The 27,022-nt window shown below is 49.1% G+C and overlaps 1 protein-coding gene across 1 annotated transcript; it reads left to right on the top strand.

Annotated features, from left to right (window-relative positions):
• The first annotated feature begins 25 nt into the window (after window positions 1-25).
• LOC121273467 (high affinity immunoglobulin epsilon receptor subunit gamma-like) lies at window positions 26-24,182 on the top strand. The gene is made up of 6 exons (XM_041180629.1): window positions 26-405; window positions 9,734-9,825; window positions 10,550-10,594; window positions 11,208-11,282; window positions 19,484-19,504; window positions 23,753-24,182. Exons 1-6 carry the CDS (start codon window positions 357-359, stop codon window positions 23,819-23,821), a joined length of 351 nt encoding a protein of 116 aa, XP_041036563.1. The 5' UTR covers window positions 26-356; the 3' UTR covers window positions 23,822-24,182.
• Window positions 24,183-27,022: the final 2,840 nt, after the last annotated feature.

Raw genomic sequence — 27,022 nt, 5'->3', positions numbered from 1 at the left:
GGCCGTTCATTCACTGTCGCTGGGTCCAAATCCTGGAACTCCCTTCCTAACAGCGCCGTGGGTGTACCTACATCACAGGGAATGCAGCGGCTCAAGGAGGCAGCTCACCACCACATTCTCAAGGGGATATTGGAGATGCACAAAAAGTGCTGGGCACCCACATCCCCTGAATCAATATCAAAAAACGAACTTCCTTCACTTCCTGAGTCTCTGGGTGAGCCTCTGACCACACGCCAGTTTGTAAGGTCCAGTTTGTGAAAGCACTTCCTCCTGCACTCAGAGAAGTCAGTCTGCAGCCCACGGCGTACAGAAGCTTCGATAAAAGCCCTCAGACGGGATAGTGTCAGGAGCCAGCGATGCAGTCCTTCCTAAACCTGGTGTTCCTGCTTCAGGTCATACCAGCAGGTGGGTAATACATCCCCTCCTTCCCCGAACCCCTCACTCTTTCCGTTGCTTTAATCGCTCACAATGGACAAGCTCTCTCTCGCTAATCTATTCTCAAACCCCCCACCCCATCCAAGTTAACCTGTTAACTTATCGACTGATAGAACAGAAAGATGTTCACCACTGGTGCCAGGCAAAAGTCACATCAGTTAGGTTAGGATTTTAGTTCTCAGAAACTGGTGCCCACACCCTCGCTGGATATCGAGTGACCACAACCCCCCCCACCCACCCACCCAGCAACGCATCCACACTCAAATTCTCGTCTGTGTTTTCAAATCCGCGCACAGTCCTTTTACCCCCTCCCTATCTCTGTAACCTCCTCCAGTCCCTACAACACTCCCTATCTCTGTAACCTCCTCCAGTCCCTACAACCCTCCCTATCTCTGTAACCTCCTCTAGTCCCTACAACCCTCCCTATCTCTGTAACCTCCTCCAGCCCCTACACCCTGTCTCTCTAACCTCCTCCAGCCCCTACACCCCTCCCTATCTCTGTAACCTCCTGTAGCCCCTACATCCCTCCCTATCTCTGTAACCTCCTCCAGCCCCTACAACCCTCCCTATCTCTGTATCCACCTCCAGCCCCTACATCCCTCCCTATCTCTGTAACCTCCTCCAGCCCCTACAACCCTCCCTATCTCTGTAACCTCCTCTAGCCCCTACATCCCTCCCTATCTCTGTAACCTCCTCCAGCCCCTACAACCCACCCTGTCTCTGTAACATCCTCCAGCCCCTACAACCCTCCCTATCTCTGTAACCTCCTCCAGCCCCTACAACCCACCCTGTCTCTGTAACATCCTCCAGCCCCTACATCCCTCCCTATCTCTGTAACCTCCTCCAGCCCCTACAACCCTCCCTATCTCTGTAACCTCCTCCAGCCCCTACAACCTTCCCTATCTCTGTAACCTCCCCCAGCCCCTACAACCCTCCCTATCTCTGTAAACTCCTCCAGCCCCTACACCCTCCCTGTCTCTCTAACCTCCTCCAGCCCCTACAACCAAATCTATCTCAGTAACCACCTCCAGCCCCTACATCCCTCCCTATCTCTGTAACCTCCTCCAGCCCCTACAACCCTCCCTATCTCTGTATCCACCTCCAGCCCCTACAACCCTCCCTATCTCTGTAACCTTCTCCAGCCTCTACAACCCACCCTATCTCTGTAACCTCCTCCAGCCCGTACAATCCTCCGAGATCTCTGCGCTCCTCCAATTCCGGCCTCTTGACCATCCCCCGAGTCCCATCGCTCCGCCATTGGCGGCCGGGCCTTCAGCTGCCTGGGGTCCTGAGCTCTGGAATTCCCACCCTCACCCTCTCTGCCTCTCTCTATCTGTCTCCCCTTTTAAGACACTCCATAAAACCTGCTCCTTTGTGTTTTCGTCCACCTGTCCCTCATCCCTCTTTATGTGACTCAACGTAAACTTTTGTTCGATAACGTGACTGCGAAAGGCGCTATATAAATGTACGTGTTTGTGGAGCATCTGCGATCGTTCTCCTTCCAGCAGAGAAGGTTCAGGGGGAGGTTTAATGGAGACGTTCAGAATTGCGAAGGTTTTGGAGAGGGTAAATAGGGAGAAACTGTTCCCAGTGGCAGCAGGGTCCGTGCCCAGAGGGACACAGGTTGAAGAGAATCGGGAGAAGACCGGAGGGGAATGAGGATGAGGAGAAATGTTTTCACACAGCAAGTTGTTGGGATCTGGAATGAGCTGCCTGAAAGGGCGGTGGGAGCAGATTCAATTGGGACTTTCCAAAGGGGAATTGGAGAAATAGTTGAACTGTGAAGATTGCAGGGAGATGGGGGGCGGTGGGGGGGTAGAGGGTTGGCGGACAGAGCGAGGGGAGTGGGATTAATTAGGCCAGTCTGTCAAAGAGCCAGCACAGACACGATGGGCTGAATGGTGGACATGGAACTGCAGGAGGCACTCTGTCACCAAGAGGGGGGAGAAATAACGCACAAGGGCTCTTCCTCGGCTTTGAGATATCCCAAACTGCGTTCTTGCTGTGTCGAAAGGCGAGCAGGCTGTGAATTGGAAGGTATGGTAATGCAGACTAGAGCGAGTGTTCAGAAGGGAAGTAACCTGCATGTTGTTTGCTACTTATTTTGAGACTTGGTTATTTGGGTGCTCTGACCATATTAGGCTGTTTCTCTTCTATTTTCTGTTGAACTCCCTAGTCGTTGTGAAATGGTCAGTAATGACAACCGGAACAGCTCAGTTGCAGCCAGGGTGAGAGGGAAGCGGGGTGGGGGGAGGAAGTGTACCTCGTGATGCCAACGTCAGAGCTGCAGTCCCGCTCCCCACTCCCCCCTCCCCGATCGATTCAGGAGCTGGCGAGATAAAATTCAACTCGAGGCTGGCCCATGTCTGCTTGGATGGAGACCTGGGGAAGAGTCAGGCTTCTGCGGATAAGCGGCAAGAGAAAATCTTACCATCGCCCCTTGATGTTCAATGGCATTACCATCACTGAGTCCCCCCCACTATCAACATCCTGGGGGTTACCATTGACCAGAAACTGAACTGGGACCAGCCATATAAATACTGTGGCTACAAGAGCAGGTCGGAGGCTGGGAATCCTGTGGAGAGTAACTCACCTCCTGACTCCCCAGAGCCTGTCCACCATCTACAAGGCACAAGTCAGGAATGTGATGGAATACTCCCCACTTGCCTGGATGAGTGCAGCTCCCACAACACTCAAGAAGCTCGACACCGTCCAGGACAAAGCAGCCCCGCTTGATCGGCACCCCATCCACAAGCATTCACTCCCTCCACCATCGACACACAGTAGCAGCACTGTGTGTACCATCTACAAGATGCACTGCAGGAATTCACCAAGGCTCCTTCGACAGCACCTTCCAAACCCACGACCACTACCATCTAGAAGGACAAGGGCAGCAGATAGATGGGGAACACCACCACCTGGAAGTTCCCCTCCAAGTCACTCACCATCCCGACTTGGAAATATATCGGCCGTTCCTTCACTGTCGCTGGGTTCAAATCCTGGAACTCCCTCCCTAACAGCGCTGTGGGTGTACCTACACCACACAGACAAAATCCTGGAACTCCCTCTCTAACAGCGCTGTGGGTGTACCTACACCACAGGGACAAAATCCTGGAACTCCCTCTCTAACAGCGCTGTGGATGTACCTACACCACATGGACAAAATCCTGGAACTCCCTCCCTAACAGCGCTGTGGATGTACCTACACCACATGGACAAAATCCTGGAACTCCCTCCCTAACAGCGCTGTGGGTGTACCTACACCACATGGACTGCAGCGGCTCAAGAAGGCAGCTCACCCACCACCTTCTCAAGGGGTAATTAGGGATGGGCAATAAAAACTGGGCCTGGCCAGCGATGCCCACATCCTGTGAATCAATAAAAATGAGTTGAGATTATTTTAATTGCACATCTTTTTGACCCTTCCCTTAACCCAAGTGAAATATTTATGGAGTGTGCTGTCGGAGAGTCAGTACTGAGGGAGTGCAGCACTGTCAGAGGGTCAGTACTGAGGGAGCGCCGCACTGTCAGAGGGTCAGTACTGAGGGAGCGCCGCACTGTCAGAGGGTCAGTACTGAGGGAGTGCTGCACTGTCAGAGGGTCAGTACTGAGGGAGCGCCGCACTGTCAGAGGGTCAGTACTGAGGGAGTGCTGCACTGTCAGAGGGTCAGTACTGAGGGAGTGCCGCACTGTCGGAGGGTCAGTACTGAGGGAGTGCCGCACTGTCGGAGGGTCAGTACTGAGGGAGAGCTGCAAAGTCGGAGGTTCAGTACTGAGGGAGCGCCGCACTGTCGGAGGGTCAGTACTGAGGGAGCGCCGCACTGTCGGATGGTCAGTACTGAGGGAGTGCCGCACTGTCGCTGGTGATGTCTTTTGGGTAAGATGTTAAAGGGAGGCTCTCTTAAGGTGGATGTAATAGTTCCAATGTCTGGGAAGGGGTGGTGGGGGGTGGGGAAGGCTGTTCTCCGGGACATGGGGTCAGCACCGACTGACAGCGCTTGGAAAACTGTTGCGATTGTCCAGTCGTCGGCACATCACAGGCTGTGAGGAGCGAGGGAGCTGACAGATCGACAGAGCCTGAATGTGCGAGTGATCCGGAGCTGGAGAGGGAGCTGAGTGAGGGTAGGAGTTACGGAGGGAGGGAGAGGGGGTGGGGACAAGGAGGTGAGAGGGGAGTGAGTGATTTTGACACGGAGGTGGTGAGGAGGCAGAGGGGAGAGGGGAGGGGGGGTGGTGGGGAAAGGTGGTTGGGGGAGACAGAGAACGATATGGAGAACACTGATGGTCAGAGGGTGAGGCTGCCCCAAAGCGGGTGAGATAGGTGAAGCTTTGCTGTCGTCCGCAGCTCACAGGAACTGCCTTGATCTAGTGCCACAGAAGCAAGAGGGTGAGGAGGGTGGTGGTGGGGGATGGGGAGGAAGCCAACTTTCTGACTGTCAGATCGCAATCATCTCGAATCATCGGCGCCAAACAACAGCTCAGCCAGCAGCGTTTCCACTGGGCGAGCAGTCAGCTGCTGCGTCTCTCTGTCCAGCCTGAAAGGGAGAGCTGGCAGAAATGATAAACCTGCAAAAAAAAAAACACAGGGGCAGTTCCTACAGAGCATGGCTTTCACTCTGTCCACGTCAGACACTCCCAGGACAGGTACAGCACGGTGTTAGATACAGAGTAAATCTCCCTCTACACTGTCCCCATCAAACACTCCCAGGACAGGTACAGCACGGTGTTAGATACAGAGTAAATCTCCCTCTACACTGTCCACATCAAACGCTCCCAGGACAGGTACAGCACGGGATTAGATACAGAGTAAAACTCCCTCTACACTGTCCCCATCAAACACTCCCAGGACAGGTACAGCACGGGGTTAGATACAGAGTAAATCTCCCTCGACACTGTCCCCATCAAACACTCCCAGGACAGGTACAGCACGGGGTTAGATACAGAGTAAATCTCCCTCTACACTGTCCCCATCAAACACTCCCAGGACAGGTACAGCACGGGGTTAGATACAGAGTAAATCTCCCTCTACACTGTCCCCATCAAACACTCCCAGGACAGGTACAGCACGGGGTTAGATACAGAGTAAATCTCCCTCTACACTGTCCCCATCGAACACTCCCAGGACAGGTACAGCACGGGGTTAGATACAGAGTAAATCTCCTTCTACAGTGTCCCCATCGAACACTCCCAGGACAGGTACAGAACAGGGTTAGATACAGAGTAAATCTCCCTCTAAACTGTCCCCATCAAACACTCCCAGGACAGGTACAGAACAGGGTTAGATACAGAGTAAATCTCCCTCTAAACTGTCCCCATCAAACACTCCCAGGACAGGTACAGAACAGGGTTAGATACAGAGTAAATCTCCCTCTAAACTGTCCCCATCAAACACTCGCAGGACAGGTACAGCACAGGGTTAGATACAGAGTAAATCTCCCTCTACACTGTCCCCATCAAACACTCCCAGGACAGGTACAGCCCTGACTCTTCCCCAGGTCTCCATCCAAGCAGACATGGGCCAACCTCGAGTTGAATTTTATCTCGCCAGCTCCTGAATCGATCGGGGAGGGGGGAGTGGGGAGCGGGACTGCAGCTCTGACGTTGGCATCACGAGGTACACTTCCTCCCCCCACCCCACTTCCCTCTCACCCTGGCTGCAACTGAGCTGTTCCGGTTGTCATTACTGACCATTTCACAACGACTAGGGAGTTCAACAGAAAATAGAAGAGAAACAGCCTAATATGGTCAGAGCACCCAAATAACCAAGTCTCAAAATAAGTAGCAAACAACATGCAGGTTACTTCCCTTCTGAACACTCGCTCTAGTCTGCATTACCATTCCTGACTTGTGCCTTGTAGATGGTGGACTGGCTTTGGGGAGTCAGGAGGTGAGTTACTCTCCGCAGGATTCCCAGCCTCTGACCTGCTCTTGTAGCCACAGTATTTATATGGCTGGTCCCAGTTCAGTTACTGGTCAATGGTAACCCCCAGGATGTTGATAGTGGGGGGGATTCAGTGATGGTGATGCCATTGAACATCAAGGGCCAATGGTTGGATTCTCTCTTGTTGGAGATGGACATTGCCTGACACTTGTGGTGTGTGAATGTTACTTACCACTTGTCAGCCCAAACCTGGATATTGTCCAGGTCTTGCTGCATTTGGACATGTTCTGCTTCAGTATCTGAGGAGTCGCGAATGGTGTGAACATTGTGCAATCATCAGCGAACATCCCCACTTCTGACCTTATGATGGAAGGAAGGTCATTGATGAAGCAGCTGGAGCTGGTTGGGCCGAAGACACTAACCCTGAGGAACTCCTTCTTCTTGAATGTGAGAACGTGGAACCAAAACAGTCCATTCAAGGCCAGAACGAGTGCATTAGCAAGTTCAGCGTTTGTATCATTTCATAGTGAGGACATAGTCTATATTCGTTCAGCCGCACGCAGAGCGAGAGCCTTGTAGTTCTCGATCTGTCTCCTAACAGGTTCCATTTCAGAACGAGGTGTGACTGTCTGGAAATCGAATCACTGCCAGAGACAGAGTGAGGGTGAGCAACAGGGAAAAGGGAGAGACGGAAAGAGAGGGAGGGGGAGGGAGGGAAGAAGAGACAGAAAGGGAGAGAGAGAGAGAGAGGGAGAAAAAGGGGGACAGAGGGAGAGGGAGGGAGGGAGAGAGAGAGGGGGGCTGGAAGACTAGGAGAGAGGGCAGGGAGTGAGAGAGGGAGGCAGGGAGACTGGGAGTGGGAGACCGGGGGAGAGTGGGAGGGAGGGTGGGGCAGAGGGAGGAAGAGAGAGAGTCAGGGAGACAGAGTGAGAGAAGAGACGAGGTGAGGGAGAGAGAGATGGGGAGACAGAGAGCGAGAAGGAGAGAGGGGTGAGACAGAGAGAGACTGGTAGGGAAACAGAAAAATAAAGAGAGAGAGAGAGGCAAAGAGGGACAGAGAGAGAGAGAGAGAGATGGCGAAAATGTAAGAGATAGAGTAAAAGGTGACAGAGAGAGGGAGAGATGTAGAAAGAGAGAGAGTAAAAGGTGACAGAGAAAGGAGAGATATACAGAGAGAGAGAGTAAAAGGTGACAGAGAGAGAGAGAGGGAGGGAGAGATGTAGAGAGAGAGAGTATAAGGTGACAGAGAGAGGGAGAGATGTACAGAGAGAGAGAGTAAAAGGTGACAGAGAGAGGAGAGATGTACAGAGAGAGAGAGTAAAAGGTGACAGAGAGAGAGAGAGGGAGGGAGAGATGTAGAGAGAGAGAGTATAAGGTGACAGAGAGAGGGAGAGATGTAGAAAGAGAGAGAGTAAAAGGTGACAGAGAGAGGGAGAGATGTACAGAGAGAGAGTAAAAGGTGACAGAGAGAGAGGGAGATGTACAGAGAGAGAGAGTAAAAGGTGACAGAGAGAGGAGAGATGTACAGAGAGAGTAAAAGGTGACAGAGAGAGAGAGAGGGAGGGAGAGATGTAGAGAGAGAGAGTATAAGGTGACAGAGAGAGGGAGAGATGTAGAAAGAGAGAGAGTAAAAGGTGACAGAGAGAGGGAGAGATGTACAGAGAGAGAGTAAAAGGTGACAGAGAGAGAGGGAGATGTACAGAGAGAGAGAGTAAAAGGTGACAGAGAGAGGGAGAGATGTACACAGAGAGTAAAAGGTGACAGAGGGAGGGAGAGATGTACAGAGAGAGAGAGTAAACGGTGACAGAGAGAGGGAGAGATGTACAGAGAGAGAGAGTAAAAGGTGACAGATAGCGGGAGAGATGTACACAGAGAGAGTGTAAAAGGTGACAGAGAGAGGGAGAGATGTACAGAGAGAGTAAAAGGTGACAAGAGAGAGAGAGGGAGAGATGTACACAGAGAGAGAGTAAAAGGTGACAGAGAGAGAGGGAGAGATGTACAGAGAGAGAGTAAAAGGTGACAGAGAGAGGCAGAGATGTACAGAGAGACAGAGTAAAAGGTGACAGAGAGAGGGAGAGATGTACAGAGATAGAGAGTAAAAGGTGACAGAGAGAGGGAGGGAGAGATGTACAGAGAGAGAGTAAAAGGTGACAGAGAGAAGGAGAGATGTACAGAGAGAGAGTAAAAGGTGACAGAGAGAGGGCGAGATGTACAGAGATTAAAACGTTACAGAGAGAGAGAGAGGGAGAGATGTACACAGAGAGAGAGAGAGTAAAACGTGACAGAGAGACAGAAAGAAAGGAGAGATGTACAGAGAGAGAGTAAAAGGTGACAGCTAGAAAGAGAGGGCAAAAAGTACACAGAGTGAGAGTAAAAGGTGACAGAGAGAGACGGAGAGATGACACAGAGGGAGACTAAAAGGTGACAGAGAGAGGGAGAAGAGTACACAGAGAGAGAGTAAAAGGTGACCGAGAGAGAGTGAGATGTACAGAGAGAGCGTAAAAGGTGACAGAGAGGAGGGAGAGATGTACAGAGAGAGAGTAATAGGTGACAGAGAGAGAGAGGGAGAGTTGACACAGAGAGAGACAAAAAGATGATAGAGAGAGAGAGTGAGAGATGTACACAGAGAGAGAGTAAAAGGTGACAGAGAGAGGGAGAGATGTACACAGAGAGAGAGTAAAAGGTGACAGAGGGAGGGAGAGATGTACATAGAGAGAGAGTAAACGGTGACAGAGAGAGGGAGATATGTACAGAGAGAGAGAGTAAAAGGTGACAGATAGCGGGAGAGATGTACACAGAGAGAGAGTAAAAGGTGACAGAGAGAGAGAGGGAGAGATGTACACAGAGAGAGAGTAAAAGGTGACAGAAAGCAGGAGAGATGTACACAGAGAGAGAGAGTAAAAGGTGACAGATAGCGGGAGAGATGTACACAGAGAGAAGGGGCCAGTCAGAGCATGAGGCTGAATGTCACACTGTGAGAGACAGAAACTAGGAGACAGAGAGAGTGAGAGAAGGGGAGAGAGAGAAGGACAGATAACCAGTGTGAGAGAGCGAGACCGGAGGAGACTGAGACACAAGTAGTATAATTGTTCATGCTCGCAAACGTGAACAATTTATTAATCCAACCTGGAGTGAAAAGGTATTCTCGGTGATGCTAACGGTGATCAGAGTGGTACGTTATTAGAATCCACCAGGGTCAGGAGCCTTGGCACTCTACTCTGGCCCAGGACTGATTCAGACCCACAGCGATGCGGTGCGTGCTTTAACTGTCCTCTCAAAGGGCAAAGCAAGACATTCGGCTCGATCCAAGAAGGCAGGGCAGGCTGAGAGTGGGGCCGGGAGATGCTGGACGCACTGTCATTGTGGCTGAATAGGCAATGGAACTTGTCTTAATAACTCCCCTCTCCCCTAATCCAGAAGCGCTCCAGCCACCAGAAGTCTGTTATGTGTTGGATGCTGCCCTGTTCGTCTATGGGATTGTTTTAACTGCTCTCTACTGTCGTCTGAAGGTAAGGGCTAGACGGGTGACAGTGTGAGGGAGCTGGATTAACATCAGTAGAGATACAGTCCGTAACACAGTGTGCTGGGGGAGAGGGGTTACTGAGTGACAGTGTGAGGGAGCTGGATTAACATCAGTAGAGATACAGTCAGTAACACCGGAGACTCGGGGGAGAGGGGTTACTGAGTGACAGTGTGAGGGAGCTGGATTAACATCAGTAGAGATACAGTCAGTAACACAGAGTGCTGGGGGAGAGGGGTTCCTGAGTGACAGTTTGAGGGAGCTGGATTAACATCAGCAGAGATACAGTCAGTAACACAGGGTGCTGGGGGGAGAGGGGTTACTGAGTGACAGTGTGAGGGAGTTGGATTAACATCAGTAGAGATACAGTCAGTAACACAGGGTGCTGGGGGGAGAGGGGTTACTGAGTGACAGTGTGAGCGAGCTGGATTAACATCAGTAGAGATACAGTCAGTAACAGAGGGTGCTGCGGGGAGAGGGGTTAACAACAGTGGGATTCAGTAGACGCTCTCCTCTGTTTGGGAGTGTGGGCACCCCCGAATTTTGGAGATAATTCAGAGCAGGTTTGCCGAGAGTCAGCTTGAACCCACTAGGTCAGAAGGGGGGGAACGTGTGTCTTTTGAAAAAGAGTTAGAAGAAGGGATGGAGGAGAGAGAGGATTTGAGCCTCATGCACTGAGCTTGACTCATTCTTTTCTCTTAAACCTTATTCAGCTACAGATGCGTAAGAAAGCTTCTGGTCAACCCTCCGTATATGAGGTATGGAATGTCCGATGCATTGGAGGGGGGAGGGGTTGGAGGGTTTGGTGGGGGAGAGCGAGGATTCAGACTCTGGTTTGTCGAGGTGACTCAAAGTTCCAATATCGGGATACAGGCGAGAAACTGACCAATCCCTGTCACCGGCAGGATTATTACCACTCTCCTCATCCCAGATGCAAACATCCCTCCCGTCATTTCAAAATCTCACTCCCCTTGCAACATAACGTCTGACGCTGGGTGAAAACACCTGTCCTCGTCCTCATCGCCCTGTTCTGGTCCTTTAACCTGATTCTCTTCGACCTGTGTCCCTCTGGTTACCGACCCTCCTACCACTGGGAACTGTTTCTCCACCTTGACTCTATGGAAACTCTCGCACGTTTTAAACGACTTGATTAAATCCCCTCTCAATCTCCCCTGCTCCATGAGAGAAGTCACAGTTGGGTGAGAGGCTTAATCCCCCTCCGATAGGGAACACACTGCCCGGTGTGTGTAAATGGGGAGAGGTGGGTGAGAAGGTTAATCCCCCTCCGATAGGGAACAGACTGCCCGGTGTGTGTAAATGGGGAGAGGAGGGTGAGAGTGTTAATGCCAAAAAAATGTGTACATTTTTCAGGAAATTCGAGGTAACCAGAAGGATGTTTACCATGAACTGAAGCCTGGGAAAGTGGAATCTCGGAAGGAAATGCCAGTGAGTAGAAATTTAAATATGAAGACTTAATTTCCCTGAAACCCTAAAGAGAGCGATGCTCTTAAAAACTGTTTTGTGTGTTTGATGTGGTCAGTGTAGAGGGAGATTTACTCTGTATCTAACCCCGTGCTGTACCTGTCCTGGGAGTGTTTGATGGGGACAGTGCAGAGGGAGATTTACTCTGTATCTAACCCCGTGCTGTACCTGTCCTGGGAGTGTTTGATGGGGACAGTGTAGAGGGAGATTTACTCTGTATCTAACCCCGTGCTGTACCTGTCCTGGGAGTGTTTGATGGGGACAGTGTAGATGGAGATTTACTCTGTATCTAACCCCGTGCTGTACCTGTCCTGGGAGTGTTTGATGGGGACAGTGTAGAGGGAGCTTTACTCTGTATATAACCCCGTGCTGTACCTGTGCTGGGAGTGTGTGATGGGGACAGGGTAAAGGCTGGCAGTGTGTGATGGGGACAGTTTAAAGGCTCGGAGTGTGTGATGGAGACAGGGTAAAGGCTGGCAGTGTGTGATGGGGACAGGGTAAAGGCTGTGTGTTGACATGGCGAATGGTAAATGCTGAGCTGTTAAATCCCAGAGGGAAACTTGAAACAACTCTCACAAATAATTTTCAATTTGTATTAATTTCCAGTTGCATGACCAGCAAATCTTCCTAGTTTTTTCAGAGCTAGATTCAACATTTATTACCAAGTAAACTGACTCTGGAGGTCTTACATAGATCTACAAATTACTGCTGCAGTAATTTCTAAACCCCCTACTCAATCTAACTTGCAGTTATTCTTTCGATAAGTCCACTGTAAGACACATAGATTCTAAAAGGTCCAGGCAAAGCAACATGATACCCTGAACATGTCGACTTCCAAGTCAGTTTTCTTGACTCCAGTCCCGTGAAGAGAGCACCTTGAGCCATAGATGTCGAAGGCTTTTCACACACTTATAAGCTCTTAAAAATGCCTTCCCTAAACAACTGCTCTGGCTTCTACTTTATACACATCTTCCTCTTTGAATGCAAATCCCCATTGTTTCACTCTGTCTTTGGACTTTATCTCCCTGATAATAAAGACCTCTCATAGTACTGAGTTTTACCAGTAATCTTCGGGAAAAATGAACACACTGTTCTAAACTTCACCTGGCGAGGTGACATATTTCACCCCTCCCTTGATAGCAATCCAGTCTGGTTTATTTCAAAATGCAAACTTTCCCTTGACACCCATGTTTCTAAACTTCCCCATGTTTACCTAATTAACATTTCAAACCTAACCTCTCTTCTTAGCTCAAAGCACCCAGACTAATTCAATTAATTCTCCCTCACACCCAGACAGACGTGGATGGGCACATCGATACATCCCACGATTACTCTATTTTACAATAAATTCCAAAAAAATTTGAGTCTCATTATATCTTCTTGACACACCCCCTCATTGAACTGTAATAATCTAAAAAGATGGCTTCATTTTTATTAACCAATTTGATACTATCTCCTGTACTTATCTATATACTTACAGTACTACATTACCAGATGCATGCATTAACATAATATATATATAAATGCTTCACATCAGCAGAAATCATTCCAGTTCAGAGTCCAGGTTTTTAAACTCCAACCTTCCATTTAAAAGCTTCCAACTCTTGATAAATCATCTGCAATCAGATTTTCTTGTCCAGCGACATGTATAACCTGTGGATTAAGAGGTTGCAGTAATAACTTCCACCTGAATAGCCTCACACATTTGAATTGGGACTTGTCCAGGAACCTTTAAGGATTGCGTTCTATATAAAGAACCGTTTCTGACCAAAGCAAAATACAGCGGAGGCTGGAAACCGGAAACAAAACCAAAAATCACTGGGGAAACTCAGCAGGTCTGACAGCATCTTCATCGGAACATCTGGATTCATCTTCATCTGCTGATGAATCGTCATACGGACTCGAATCGTTAACTCTGGCTTCCTCTGCTCAGATGTTGTCAGGCCTGCTGAGTTTTTCCCAGCAATTTTTGCTATTGTTCCCGATTTAAAAATGCTGCAATGCTCACACCAAACCCAACTTCTCCTTTTCAATGGTTGAGTATGTTCTCTGTTGTGCAATCAGCTTCTGTGAAAAATACCCTATCAGTTTTTCAACTGCAGTGTCATCTTCCTGTAACAGCACAGCCTCGATACCCAGATCACTTGCATCAACGGCCGAAGTAAATTGCTTCACTGTCGCTGGGCCAAAACCCTGGAACTCTGCCCACCCCCCCCCGACTAACAGCGCTGTGGGTGTGCCTACACCACATGGAGATGTTCAAGAAGGCAGCTCACCGCCACCTTCTCAAGGGGCAATTAGGGATGGGCAATAAATGCTGGACCCAGCCAGCGAAACCCACATCCTGTGAATGAATAAAAAAACTCGGGTACTGTCAAAGCTGGTGTCGGAGTTCACACAGTTTTCAAACTACCGAATGATTCCTGACATTCCAGTGTCCATTGAAAATCCTTTTTTAATTGTTCAGTCAGTGGAACAACCACTCTGCTAAAAGTTGGCACAAACGTCCAATAAAACCCACTCATGCCCAGAAATCTCAAAACTTCCTGTTTTGTTGTAGGCACTGGGAAATCCACGCTATCCTTAACTTTTTGCATCTCTTGGAACCACCTTACCATGTCCAATGGTAGGGCCCAGATACATAACTTACGCTTTTGCAAATTCACTCTTAGCCAAGTTCATCACCAAATTAGTTTCTTGCAATCGAAAAATGAATCCTTCCGGATGCTATAAGTGCTCCTCACACGTCTGACTGAAAACTATTAAGTCATCAATATAAACAGCGCGATTGCTTAGACCTGCAATTACTTTGTTCGTCACCTTTGAAGTATTTCAGGTGCATGCTTCAGACCAAATTGCATTGACTTTAAACTGATATAGTCCACTTGGCATTATGAAAACTGATATCTCCTTTGCTCTCTCCAACGTGGTACTTGTCAGTGTCCTCTCAGCAAGTCAAACCTTGTGATAAATTTTGATTGTCCCACTTTCTCAATATAATCCTCTAACCATGGTATAGGATATGAATCCTCTTATGTCACTACATTCACCTTTCGATAGTCCACACACAGTCTTTGTGTTCCATCCGGTTTCGGTACCAGTTCAATAGGCGAACTCCGGTTACTGCAACTAGACTCAGTGATATAATTTTGAAGCAGGAAATCAATTCCTCTGCGTACTTGTGATAATTTTGCTGGATTTAATCCATAATGATGTTCCCTTATTGAAGATGCGACTTCTACAGACACATCATGTATAGCTAAATCTGTCCTCCCCAACTTATTTCCACAAATAGCTTTGTGTGACTACAATAGCTTTTCCAAATCACATTGACACTTGTCTGGAAGGTAAATCAATATTACATTGAAGGTTTCAAGTAACCCCCCATAATCCCATTGGATTAAAGGAAAGTTAATTTCAGAATCCTGCATTTCTACCTCTTTCTCATTATCTACCACCACAAATATCTCCTTTCGGTCCTCTTCCCTGTCAAAGTACTTGTTAAGCATTATGTACATGACACACCCTCTAATTTTTTCTTCGGCCTGGTGTATTTATTAAATAATTTACTTCATTCAGTTCCTTTTCAATCCTGTAAGGCCCACTCAGTCTTTCCTTTAATGAGTCACCCAGTGCTGGTAACAGAACTAGTACTTTCTCTCTAACAATAAAATTCAGAGTTGTAACTTTTAATTCCAAACATTTATTGAATTCAAATTCTACCATCTGCCTTGGTGGGATTCGAACCCAGAGAATTACCATGGGTCTCCGAGGTTACCAAACCAGTGACAATACCACAATGCCACTCTCTCCCCATATGCGAAGCTGATGACTTAAATTGTTTTACCCCCAAATTGTTCATTACTTCCTTAAACAGCTGTCACATAAAATTTGACCCCTGATCTGATTGTGTTTCCTTCGGTAAATCATGTCTTGTAAAAGATTAATTAACTCTTCCACAATCTTCTTTTTTGTAATGTTTCTCAAAGGTATTGCTTCAGGAAATCTGGTAGATATATCCATTATTGTTGGGACATACTGAGTTCCAGTTTTAGTCTTAGGGAAGGGTCCTACACAATCAATTATGGCCCCAGGAAAAGGCTTTTCAAATGCTGGAATTGGTATTAAAGGTGCTTGAGGTTCCCCTATCACCTGACATGTATGACATGCTGTACAGGATTTGACTACATCACTGTGCAATCCAGGCCAATAAAAATGTTTTTTTGTATCTTCTCCCTTGTTTTCCTAATTCTTAAATGTCCCCCCATTGAAATTTCATGAGTGATCCTCAGAATTCCATTTCTATACCCAATTGGGATAACCACCTGATGTACCTCCCTCCAGCTTTCATTTGCTGAAACATAATAAGAAGGTACTGCATTTTCTCATTAAAATATTACCCTTAAGGTAATTCTGGAACACATTTTGCCTCTGTTTTGGAGTAAGCTGTCTGATAAAAATATTGTATTTGCAAATCTTTTTTCTGTAACTCTACTAACTGTCTTGAGTTAAACACTTCAGCTGAATTGTCCTAGTCACTCTTCCTGAACAATGTTATCAAACACAGTGCCGGCTAATTGGATTTCAACACATTCTTTCTGCTTTTGAACTGCCTGTCCTTCCTGTTATTCTTGTTTTGACATATCAGCTTGTGATCTGGTTATCACATAATCAGGCAACAATCCAGGATGCGCTCTCTGTAACACTTCTGTTGAAGCCACCTCTACAGGCTGCTCAACTACCACAGGCATCACCCACATTGGCGATCCAGCTATACCATTACCCAGAATAAACTGAACCCCGGCAATGAGCAATTTTTCCACCATCCCAACAGTCACTTCCCCTGTTATCCACTTACTCTCTAAATTTACCTTCCACAAGGCTTAGCATCTCCATGAACCCCACTGATGGGGTTCCAGTTCCTGCAATAGTCCGTCTGAATAAAAAATATCACGACCTCACAACATTAAGGATAGACTGGCCCCCCCGTCTCTTCAAAGTTTATCACCTTGACCTATTCCACCCTGTATACGTTCCCTTCACACACAAAGTCTGAAAACATTTCTGTGACCTGCTCCTCATAACTCTCTTGATTAAACTGTGAACACATTCTCACTTGTTTACCTATCACTGATTCTCCCTGTTTTACTTGTACACTGGCTTCTCCTGTGCCTGAACCTCAGAACCCACAATACTTTTCCTCCCAGAGATTTTCTCTACCCAAATAATCCCCACAGATGTTTCCTGCAACCTCCAACACACTGACTTTGTGTGCCCCACTATATTACAATGAAAACACCTCAATTTTCGAAGGTCACTTCCACCCTCAACACCTTCCTTTATATTCTGAAAAAAAAAATAACTTCCTGGAAACTTCCAGTGACTCCTTCTCTTCCCTGAGTGGAATTCCAAGCTAGAGAGAAGGATAAAGAGAGAGGCGAAGGAAAGAGAGAAGGAATGAGAAAGGGGATACTGGCTTAAAAGGCCGGAAGGTAAAATAGAGACCTCATATTCTGAGGAAAGCTCTGACGATGAAAAGAAGATTTAATTTCAGACCCAGTGGGGAGATGTTTAAATTTGTACCAGCTCTTCCAAAGCTTAAGGAGAGAGATGTTGCAGCATTCATTATTTGATTTGAGAAGATAGCTAAACCTTCACCTTCACCTTCCCACTTCCTGTCCTTTTCCAACTAGAAAGGGGTGATGAGAAAAAGGATTTAGCCCCATGCACTAACTCAAAGTCATCAGCTATCTCCGCTGTTTCTCTTGCCATTGGAACCCTCTGCTCCTCCTCATGAGTTCTCACGGCCGAAGGAGTTGAATCTTTAATCTGTTCCAAAAGAATCACTTCTCTAAGAAGGAAGAGGCTGCCTCTATTTTTAACGCCCATATCTACCCGTCAAAATGACTTTGTTTTACTCTTCCAAACTCAATATAAGTTTGCTCAGGCTGTTTTCTCACATTCCTAAATCTCTGCCGGTATACTTCAGGAACTCGTATGCACTCAATATAGTCTTTGTTTTACCATGTCGTGAGTCAGCGGTATTTCTCCTGACCGTGAAGCATAAACCTCATGTACTCTACCCACCAACCTGGACTGTAACAGCGATGTCCAATTTTCCAGTGGCCATTTCATCTGTTTAGCTATCTTCCAAAATGAAGCAAAGAACTCTTCAACATCACTTAACTGAGAGAGCTGGTACAAATTTAAACATCTCCCCACTGGGTTTGAAATTAAATCTTCTTTTCATCGTTAGAGCTTTCCTCAGAATATGAGGTCTCTATTTTACCTTCCGGCCTTTTAAGCCGGTATTCCCTTTCTCATTCCTTCCCTCTATCCTTCGCTTCTCTCTTTATCCTTCCCTCTACCTTGGAATTTCAGTTCCAGCTTCCTGGTTTATTTCAAAATACACATGTTCCCTTAACACCCATGTTTCAAAACTTCCCCATGTTTAACTAATTAATATTTCAAACCTAACCTCTCTTCTTAGATCAAAGACCCAGACTAATTCAATTAGGTTTCATTCCCACACACATGAACACATACAGACACATACACACATCCGGCTATTATTCTATTCAACAATAAATTCCAATAACAATGATAATTATTATACATGCTTGACAGGGAGATTTACTCTGTATCGAACCCCATGCTGTACCTGTCCTGGGAGGGTTTGATGGAGACAGTGTAGAGGGAGATTTACTCTGTATCTTATCCTGTGCTGTACTGTCCTGGGAGGGTTTGATGGAGACAGTGTAGAGGGAGCTTTAATCTGTATCTAACCCCGTGCTGTACCTGTCCTGGGAGTGTTTGATGGGGACAGTGTAGAGGGAGATTTACTCTGTATCTAACCCCGTGCTGTACCTGTCCTGGGAGTGTTTGATGGGGACAGTGTAGAGGGAGATTTACTCTGTATCTAACCCTGTGCTGTACCTGTCCTGGGAGTGTTTGATGAGGACAGTGTAGAGGGAGATTTACTCTGTATCTAACCCCGTGCTGTACCTGTCCTGGGAGTGTTTGATGGGGACAGTGTAGAGGGAGATTTACTCTGTATCTAACCCCGTGCTGTACCTGTCCTGGGAGTGTTTGATGGGGACAGTGTAGAGGGAGATTTACTCTGTATCTAACCCTGTGCTGTACCTGTCCTGGGAGTGTTTGATGAGGACAGTGTAGAGGGAGATTTACTCTGTATCTAACCCCATGCTGTACCTGTCCTGGGAGTGTTTGATGGGGACAGTGTAGAGGGAGATTTACTCTGTATCTAACCCCGTGCTGTACCTGTCCTGGGAGTGTTTGATGGGGACAGTGTAGAGGGAGATTTACTCTGTATCTAACCCCGTGCTGTACCTGTCCTGGGAGTGTTTGATGGGGACGGTGTAGAGGGAGCTTTACTCTGTATCTAACTCTGTGCTGTACCTGTCCTGGGAATGTTTGATGGGGACAGTGTAGAGGGAGATTTACTCTGTATCTAACCCCGTGCTGTACCTGTCCTGGGAGAGTTTGATGGGTACAGTGTAGAGGGAGATTTACTCTGTATTTAACCCTGTGCTGTACCTGTCCTGGGAGTGTTTGATGGGGAGAGTGTAGAGGGAGATTTACTCTGTATCTAACCCCGTGATATACCTATCCTGGGAGTGTTTGATGGGGACAGCGTAGAGGGAGATTTACTCTGTATCTTATCCTGTGCTGTACTGTCCTGGGAGGGTTTGATGGAGACAGTGTAGAGGGAGCTTTAATCTGTATCTAACCCCGTGCTGTACCTGTCCTGGGAGTGTTTGATGGGGACAGCGTAGAGGGAGCTTTACTCTGTATCTAACCCTGTGCTGTACCTGTCCTGGGAGTGTTTGATGGGGACAGTGTAGAGGGAGATTTACTCTGTATCTAACCCCGTGCTGTACCGGTCCTGGGAGTGTTTGATGGGGACAGTGTAGAGGGAGATTTACTCTGTATCTAACCCTGTGCTGTACCTGTCCTGGGAGTGTTTGATGGGGACAGTGTAGAGGGAGATTTACTCTGTATCTAACCCTGTGCTGTACCTGTCCTGGGAGTGTGTGTTTTCTGCAGTGTGTGTGTGTATAATCAAGCTGATGGGGAGGTGTGATATCTGTTGATGGGATCATTTACCAAAATCTATAATGTCTATTCCTCTTCTCCCCATACAGAAGGAAGAAGGAATCTATACGGTGAGACCATTCACTCTGTCTCCCTCTCTCATTCTCTCTGTCTCATTCCCTCTCACCTTCTCTGTCTCTCCGCTGTGGCTCTCTGTCTTTCTCTATCTCTGTCTCTATCTCCGTCTCCCTCTGTCCAGCTATCTCTCTCTATCTCCCTCTCATATTATCTCTAACTGTGTCTCTCTGTGTTTGTTCCTATCTCTCTCTCTGTGTTTGGTTCTCTTAGTTTTTCTTGCTCTCTGTCACATTATCTGTAACCCACCCCTCTCTCTGCCTCACTCTCTGTCTTCGTCTCTCATTTTACTCCCCCGCTGTCTCTGTCTCTCTCTCTCTCACTCTCTGTCTCCATGTCTGTGACATCTCTAACCTGCCTCTCTCTGTCTCTCCCTCTCTCCATCCCTGTGACATTATCTCTAACACACCTCTTTCTATCTCTCTCTCTCTGTCTCCATCCCCGTGACATTTTCTCGAACCCACCTCTCTCTCCCTCTCTCTCTCCATCCCTGTGACATTATCTCTAACCCACCTCTTTCTCTCTCTCTCTCCATCCCCGTGACATTATCTCTAACCCACCTCTCTCCCTCTCTGTCTCTCTCTCTCTCTTTCCATCCCCGTGACATTATCACTAACCCACCTCTCTCTCTCTCTCTCTCCATCCCTGTGACATTATCTCTAACCCACCTCTTTCTCTCTCTCTCTCTCCATCCCCGTGACATTATCTCTAACCCACCTCTCTCTCTCTCTGTCTCTCTCTCTCTCTTTCCATCCCCGTGACATTATCACTAACCCACCTCTCTCTCTCTCTCTCTCCATCCCTGTGACATTATCACTAACCCACCTCTCTCTGTCTCTCTCTCCATCCCTGTGACATTATCTCTAACCCACCTCTCTCTCTCTCTCTCTCCATCCCTGTGACATTATCTCTAACCCACCTCTCTCTCTCTGTCTCTCTCTCTCTTTCCATCCCCGTGACATTATCACTAACCCACCTCTCTCTGTCTCTCTCTCCATCCCTGTGACATTATCACTAACCCACCTCTCTCTCTCTCTCCATCCCTGTGACGTTATCTCTAACCCACCTCTCTCTCTCTCTCTCTCTCTCCATCCCTGTGACATTATCACTAACCCACCTCTCTCTCTCTCTCCATCCCTGTGACGTTATCTCTAACCCACCTCTCTCTCTCTCTCTCTCTCTCCATCCCCGTGACATTATCACTAACCCACCTCTCTCTGTCTCTCTCTCCATCCCTGTGACATTATCACTAACCCACCTCTCTCTCTCTCTCTTCATCCCTGTGACATTATCACTAACCCACCTCTCTCCCTCTCTCTCTCCCTCTCTCCATCCCTGTGACATTATCACTAACCCACTTCTCTCCCTCTCTCTCTCCATCCCTGTGACGTTATCTCTAACCCACCTCTCTCTCTCTCCATCCCTGTGACATTATCTCTAACCCACCTCTCTCTCTCTCCATCCCTGTGACATTATTTCTAACCCACCTCTCTCTTTCTCTGTCTCTCTCTCTCTCTTTCCATCCCCGTGACATTATCACTAACCCACCTCTCTCCCTCTCTCTCTCCCTCTCTCCATCCCTGTGACATTATCACTAACCCACTTCTCTCCCTCTCTCTCTCCATCCCTGTGACGTTATCTCTAACCCACCTCTCTCTCTCTCCATCCCTGTGACATTATTTCTAACCCACCTCTCTCTCTCTCTGTCTCTCTCTCTCTCTTTCCATCCCCGTGACATTATCACTAACCCACCTCTCTCTCTATCTCTCTCCATCCCTGTGACATTATCACTAACCCACCTCTCTCTCTCTCTCTTCATCCCTGTGACATTATCACTAACCCACCTCTCTCTCTATCTCTCTCTTCATCCCTGTGACATTATCACTAACCCACCTCTCTCTCTCTCTCTCCATCCCTGTGACATTATCTCTAACCCACCTCTCTCTCTCTCCATCCCTGTGACATTATTTCTAACCCACCTCTCTCTTTCTCTGTCTCTCTCTCTCTCTTTCCATCCCCGTGACATTATCACTAACCCACCTCTCTCCCTCTCTCTCTCCCTCTCTCCATCCCTGTGACATTATCACTAACCCACTTCTCTCCCTCTCTCTCTCCATCCCTGTGACGTTATCTCTAACCCACCTCTCTCTTTCTCTGTCTCTCTCTCTCTCTTTCCATCCCTGTGACATTATCACTAACCCACCTCTCTCCCTCTCTCTCTCCCTCTCTCCATCCCTGTGACATTATCACTAACCCACTTCTCTCCCTCTCTCTCTCCATCCCTGTGACGTTATCTCTAACCCACCTCTCTCTCTCTCCATCCCTGTGACATTATTTCTAACCCACCTCTCTCTTTCTCTGTCTCTCTCTCTCTCTTTCCATCCCCGTGACATTATCACTAACCCACCTCTCTCCCTCTCTCTCTCCCTCTCTCCATCCCTGTGACATTATCACTAACCCACTTCTCTCCCTCTCTCTCTCCATCCCTGTGACGTTATCTCTAACCCACCTCTCTCTCTCTCCATCCCTGTGACATTATTTCTAACCCACCTCTCTCTTTCTCTGTCTCTCTCTCTCTCTTTCCATCCCTGTGACATTATCACTAACCCACCTCTCTCCCTCTCTCTCTCCCTCTCTCCATCCCTGTGACATTATCACTAACCCACTTCTCTCCCTCTCTCTCTCCATCCCTGTGACGTTATCTCTAACCCACCTCTCTCTCTCTCCATCCCTGTGACATTATTTCTAACCCACCTCTCTCTTTCTCTGTCTCTCTCTCTCTCTTTCCATCCCCGTGACATTATCACTAACCCACCTCTCTCCCTCTCTCTCTCCCTCTCTCCATCCCTGTGACATTATCACTAACCCACTTCTCTCCCTCTCTCTCTCCATCCCTGTGACGTTATCTCTAACCCACCTCTCTCTCTCTCCATCCCTGTGACATTATTTCTAACCCACCTCTCTCTTTCTCTGTCTCTCTCTCTCTCTTTCCATCCCTGTGACATTATCACTAACCCACCTCTCTCCCTCTCTCTCTCCCTCTCTCCATCCCTGTGACATTATCACTAACCCACTTCTCTCCCTCTCTCTCTCCATCCCTGTGACGTTATCTCTAACCCACCTCTCTCTCTCTCCATCCCTGTGACATTATTTCTAACCCACCTCTCTCTTTCTCTGTCTCTCTCTCTCTCTTTCCATCCCTGTGACATTATCACTAACCCACCTCTCTCTCTATCTCTCTCCATCCCTGTGACATTATCACTAACCCACCTCTCTCTCTATCTCTCTCCATCCCTGTGACATTATCACTAACCCACCTCTCTCTCTCTCTCTCTCCATCCCTGTGACATTATCTCTAAGCCACCTCTCTCTCTCTCTGTCTCTCTCTCTCTCTTTCCATCCCCGTGACATTATCACTAACCCACCTCTCTCTCTCTCTCTCTCCATCTCTGTGACATTATCTATAACCCACCTCTCTCTCTCTCTCTCACTCTCTCTCTCCATCCCTGTGACGTTATCTCTAACCCACCTCTCTCTCTCTCTCTCTCTCTCTCCATCCCTGTGACGTTATCTCTAACCCACCTCTCTCTCTCTCTCTCTCTCTCACTCTCTCTCTCCATCCCTGTGACGTTATCTCTAACCCACCTCTCTCTCTCTCTCTCTCTCTCTCCATCCCTGTGATGTTATCTCTAACCCACCTCTCTCTCTCTCTCTCTCTCTCCATCCCTGTGACATTATCTCTAACCCACCTCTCTCCCTCTCTCTCTCTCTCTCCCTCACTCCCTGTGACGTTATCTCTAACCACCTCCCTCTCTCTCTCCCTCACTCCCTGTGACATTATCTCTAACCCACCTCTCTCTCTCTCTCTCTCTCTCTCCATCCCTGTGACGTTATCTCTAACCCACCTCTCTCTCTCTCTCTCCCTCACTCCCTGTGACATTATCTCTAACCCACCTCTCTCTCTCTCTCTCTCTCTCTCCATCCCTGTGACGTTATCTCTAACCCACCTCTCTCTCTCTCTCTCTCTCCATCTCTGTGACATTATCTCTAACCCACCTCTCTCCCTCTCTCTCTCTCTCTCCCTCACTCCCTGTGACGTTATCTCTAACCACCTCTCTCTCTCTCTCCCTCACTCCCTGTGACGTTATCTCTAACCACCTCTCTCTCTCTCTCCCTCACTCCCTGTGACGTTATCTCTAACCACCTCCCTCTCACTCTCTCTCTCACTCCCTGTTTTCCCACAGGGCCTGGATGGGCGTCAGTTGGATACCTATGAGTCGCTGCAGCCTCAGAAGTTTTCAAAGCCTGAGTGAGCTACGCTTGTGCCCCTGACAATCCTCGCGGTGTGATAAGGAAGTGGTGCGTCAGGGGGCGAGAGAGAGTGCGTCACAGCCAGCGACACTTTGGTCGAACTAGTATCGGCCATGCTTCACCAATCTACATTTATCTTTGTTTTGTCAGTCCTGCTCCGCTTTAGAATCACTTATCTGAGCACCAAATATCAAATATGCTTCGGAAATTCAAGCACCTCTCTCCAGGGAAACAGGAGGGGGACATTCAGCCCCTCTCCATACTGATATCCAGGAACAGGAGGAGGACATTCAGCCCCTCTCCATACTGTTACACAGGAACAGGAGCAGGCCATTCAGCCCCTCTCCATACTGATATCCAGGAACAGGAGGAGGACATTCAGCCCCTCTCCATACTGATACACAGGAACAGGAGGAGGCCATTCAGCCCCTCTCGATACTGATATCCAGGAACAGGAGGAGGACATTCAGCCCCTCTCGATTCTGAGACACAGGAACAGGAGGAGGCCATTCAGCCCCTCTCCATACTGATACACAGGAACAGGAGGAGGACATTCAGCCCCTCTCGATACTGATACACAGGAACAGGAGGAGGACATTCAGCCCCTCTCGATCCTGATACACAGGAACAGGAGGAGGACATTCAGCCCCTCTCGATCCTGTTACGCAGGAACAGGAGGAGGCCATTCAGCCCCTCTCCATACTGTTACACAGGAACAGGAGGAGGACATTCAGCCCCTCTCGATCCTGTTACACAGGAACAGGAGGAGGCCATTCAGCCCCTCTCGATTCTGAGACACAGGAACAGGAGGAGGCCATTCAGCCCTTCTCGATCCTGTTACACAGGAACAGGAGGAGGCCATTCAGCCCTTCTCGATCCTGTTACACAGGAACAGGAGGAGGCCATTCAGCCCCTCTCGATACTGAGACACAGGAACAGGAGGAGGCCATTCAGCCCTTCTCGATCCTGTTACACAGGAACAGGAGGAGGCCATTCAGCTCTCAGCCAATTTCTCTTGTATTAATTTGTATTAAAGTGCTTTTAAAGATGTGCTTGAGTGCCTTGTATATGGTGGGGACAGGGATAAACTGCACTGGGGTTGGAGGAGGGGGATCCGTGGGGAGGAGGGGGATCCGTGGTGGTGGGGGGGGCAGCGAGTGGGTGTTTGTGGGCAGAGGGTGTACAGAAACGGGATGACTTCCGACAGGCGGCGAGGCTCGCCCAGTCGAACAGCTGGACGCTTCACAATCTCCTGTCCCCCTCAAATCTTTCTCATGGGATTGTGAATCCTGATGTTGCAATAAACTCGATTGGAGAGGAGCCTGTTTTTAACAGTCGTCTTTGCTGCATAGGTTAAGTGTGCGGACCGACCTGGAACTACAGCCCCAGGCTTTGCGGCCTGACCGAACTACAGCCCCAGGTTTTGCGGCCTTTCCTGGAACTACAGCCCCAGGCTTTGCGGCCTGACTGAACTACAGCCCCAGGCTTTGCGGCCTGACTGAACTACAGCCCCAGGCTTTGCGGCCTGACTGAACTACAGCCCCAGGCTTTGCGGCCTGACTGGACTACAGCCCCAGGCTTTGCGGCCTGACTGAACTACAGCCCCAGGCTTTGCGGCCTTTCCTGGAACTACAGCCCCAGGCTTTGCGGCCTGACTGAACTACAGCCCCAGGCTTTGCGGCCTGACTGAACTACAGCCCCAGGCTTTGCGGCCTGACTGAACTACAGCCCCAGGCTTTGCGGCCTGACTGAACTACAGCCCCAGGCTTTGCGGCCTTTCCTGGAACTACAGCCCCAGGCTTTGCGGCCTGACTGAACTACAGCCCCAGGTTTTGCGGCCTGACTGAACTACAGCCCCAGGCTTTGCGGCCTGACTGAACTACAGCCCCAGGCTTTGCGGCCTGACTGAACTACAGCCCCAGGCTTTGCGGCCTTTCCTGGAACTACAGCCCCAGGCTTTGCGGCCTGACTGAACTACAGCCCCAGGCTTTGCGGCCTGACTGAACTACAGCCCCAGGCTTTGCGGCCTGACTGAACTACAGCCCCAGGCTTTGCGGCCTGACCGAACTACAGCCCCAGGCTTTGCGGCCTTTCCTGGAACTACAGCCCCAGGCTTTGCGGCCTGACTGAACTACAGCCCCAGGCTTTGCGGCCTGACTGAACTACAGCCCCAGGCTTTGCGGCCTTTCCTGGAACTACAGCCCCAGGCTTTGCGGCCTGACTGAACTACAGCCCCAGGCTTTGCGGCCTTTCCTGGAACTACAGCCCCAGGCTTTGCGGCCTGACTGAACTACAGCCCCAGGCTTTGCGGCCTGACTGAACTACAGCCCCAGGCTTTGCGGCCTGACTGAACTACAGCCCCAGGCTTTGCGGCCTTTCCTGGAACTACAGCCCCAGGCTTTGCGGCCTGACTGAACTACAGCCCCAGGCTTTGCGGCCTGACTGAACTACAGCCCCAGGCTTTGCGGCCTGACTGAACTACAGCCCCAGGCTTTGCGGCCTTTCCTGGAACTACAGCCCCAGGCTTTGCGGCCTGACTGAACTACAGCCCCAGGCTTTGCGGCCTGACTGAACTACAGCCCCAGGCTTTGCGGCCTGACTGAACTACAGCCCCAGGCTCTGTGGCCTGACTGAACTACAGCCCCAGGCTTTGCGGCCTTTCCTGGAACTACAGCCCCAGGCTTTGCGGCCTGACTGAACTACAGCCCCAGGCTTTGCGGCCTTTCCTGGAACTACAGCCCCAGGCTTTGTGGCCTGACTGAACTACAGCCCCAGGCTTTGCGGCCTGACTGAACTACAGCCCCAGGCTTTGCGGCCTTTCCTGGAACTACAGCCCCAGGCTTTGCGGCCTGACTGAACTACAGCCCCAGGCTTTGCGGCCTGACTGAACTACAGCCCCAGGCTTTGCGGCCTGACTGAACTACAGCCCCAGGCTTTGCGGCCTTTCCTGGAACTACAGCCCCAGGCTTTGCGGCCTGACTGAACTACAGCCCCAGGCTTTGCGGCCTGACTGAACTACAGCCCCAGGCTTTGCGGCCTGACTGAACTACAGCCCCAGGCTTTGCGGCCTGACTGAACTACAGCCCCAGGCTCTGTGGCCTGACTGAACTACAGCCCCAGGCTTTGCGGCCTGACTGAACTACAGCCCCAGGCTTTGCGGCCTGACTGAACTACAGCCCCAGGCTTTGCGGCCTGACTGAACT

This window comes from Carcharodon carcharias (assembly GCF_017639515.1).
Source record: "Carcharodon carcharias isolate sCarCar2 chromosome 24 unlocalized genomic scaffold, sCarCar2.pri SUPER_24_unloc_1, whole genome shotgun sequence".
In the NCBI taxonomy this organism is placed as follows: domain Eukaryota; kingdom Metazoa; phylum Chordata; class Chondrichthyes; order Lamniformes; family Lamnidae; genus Carcharodon; species Carcharodon carcharias.
Note: the sequence above shows the minus strand (reverse complement) of the source record. Positions and strands in the feature narration are given on the sequence as shown.

Bases quoted from the DNA above. Each gene is read 5' to 3' on its own strand.
- LOC121273467 (XM_041180629.1), top strand. From the start codon at position 357: ATGCAGTCCTTCCTAAACCTGGTGTTCCTGCTTCAGGTCATACCAGCA. The intron at 10,595-11,207 runs GTATGGAATGTC...TACATTTTTCAG, and splicing joins GTCAACCCTCCGTATATGAG to GAAATTCGAGGTAACCAGAA. The intron at 11,283-19,483 runs GTGAGTAGAAAT...CTCCCCATACAG, and splicing joins AATCTCGGAAGGAAATGCCA to AAGGAAGAAGGAATCTATAC.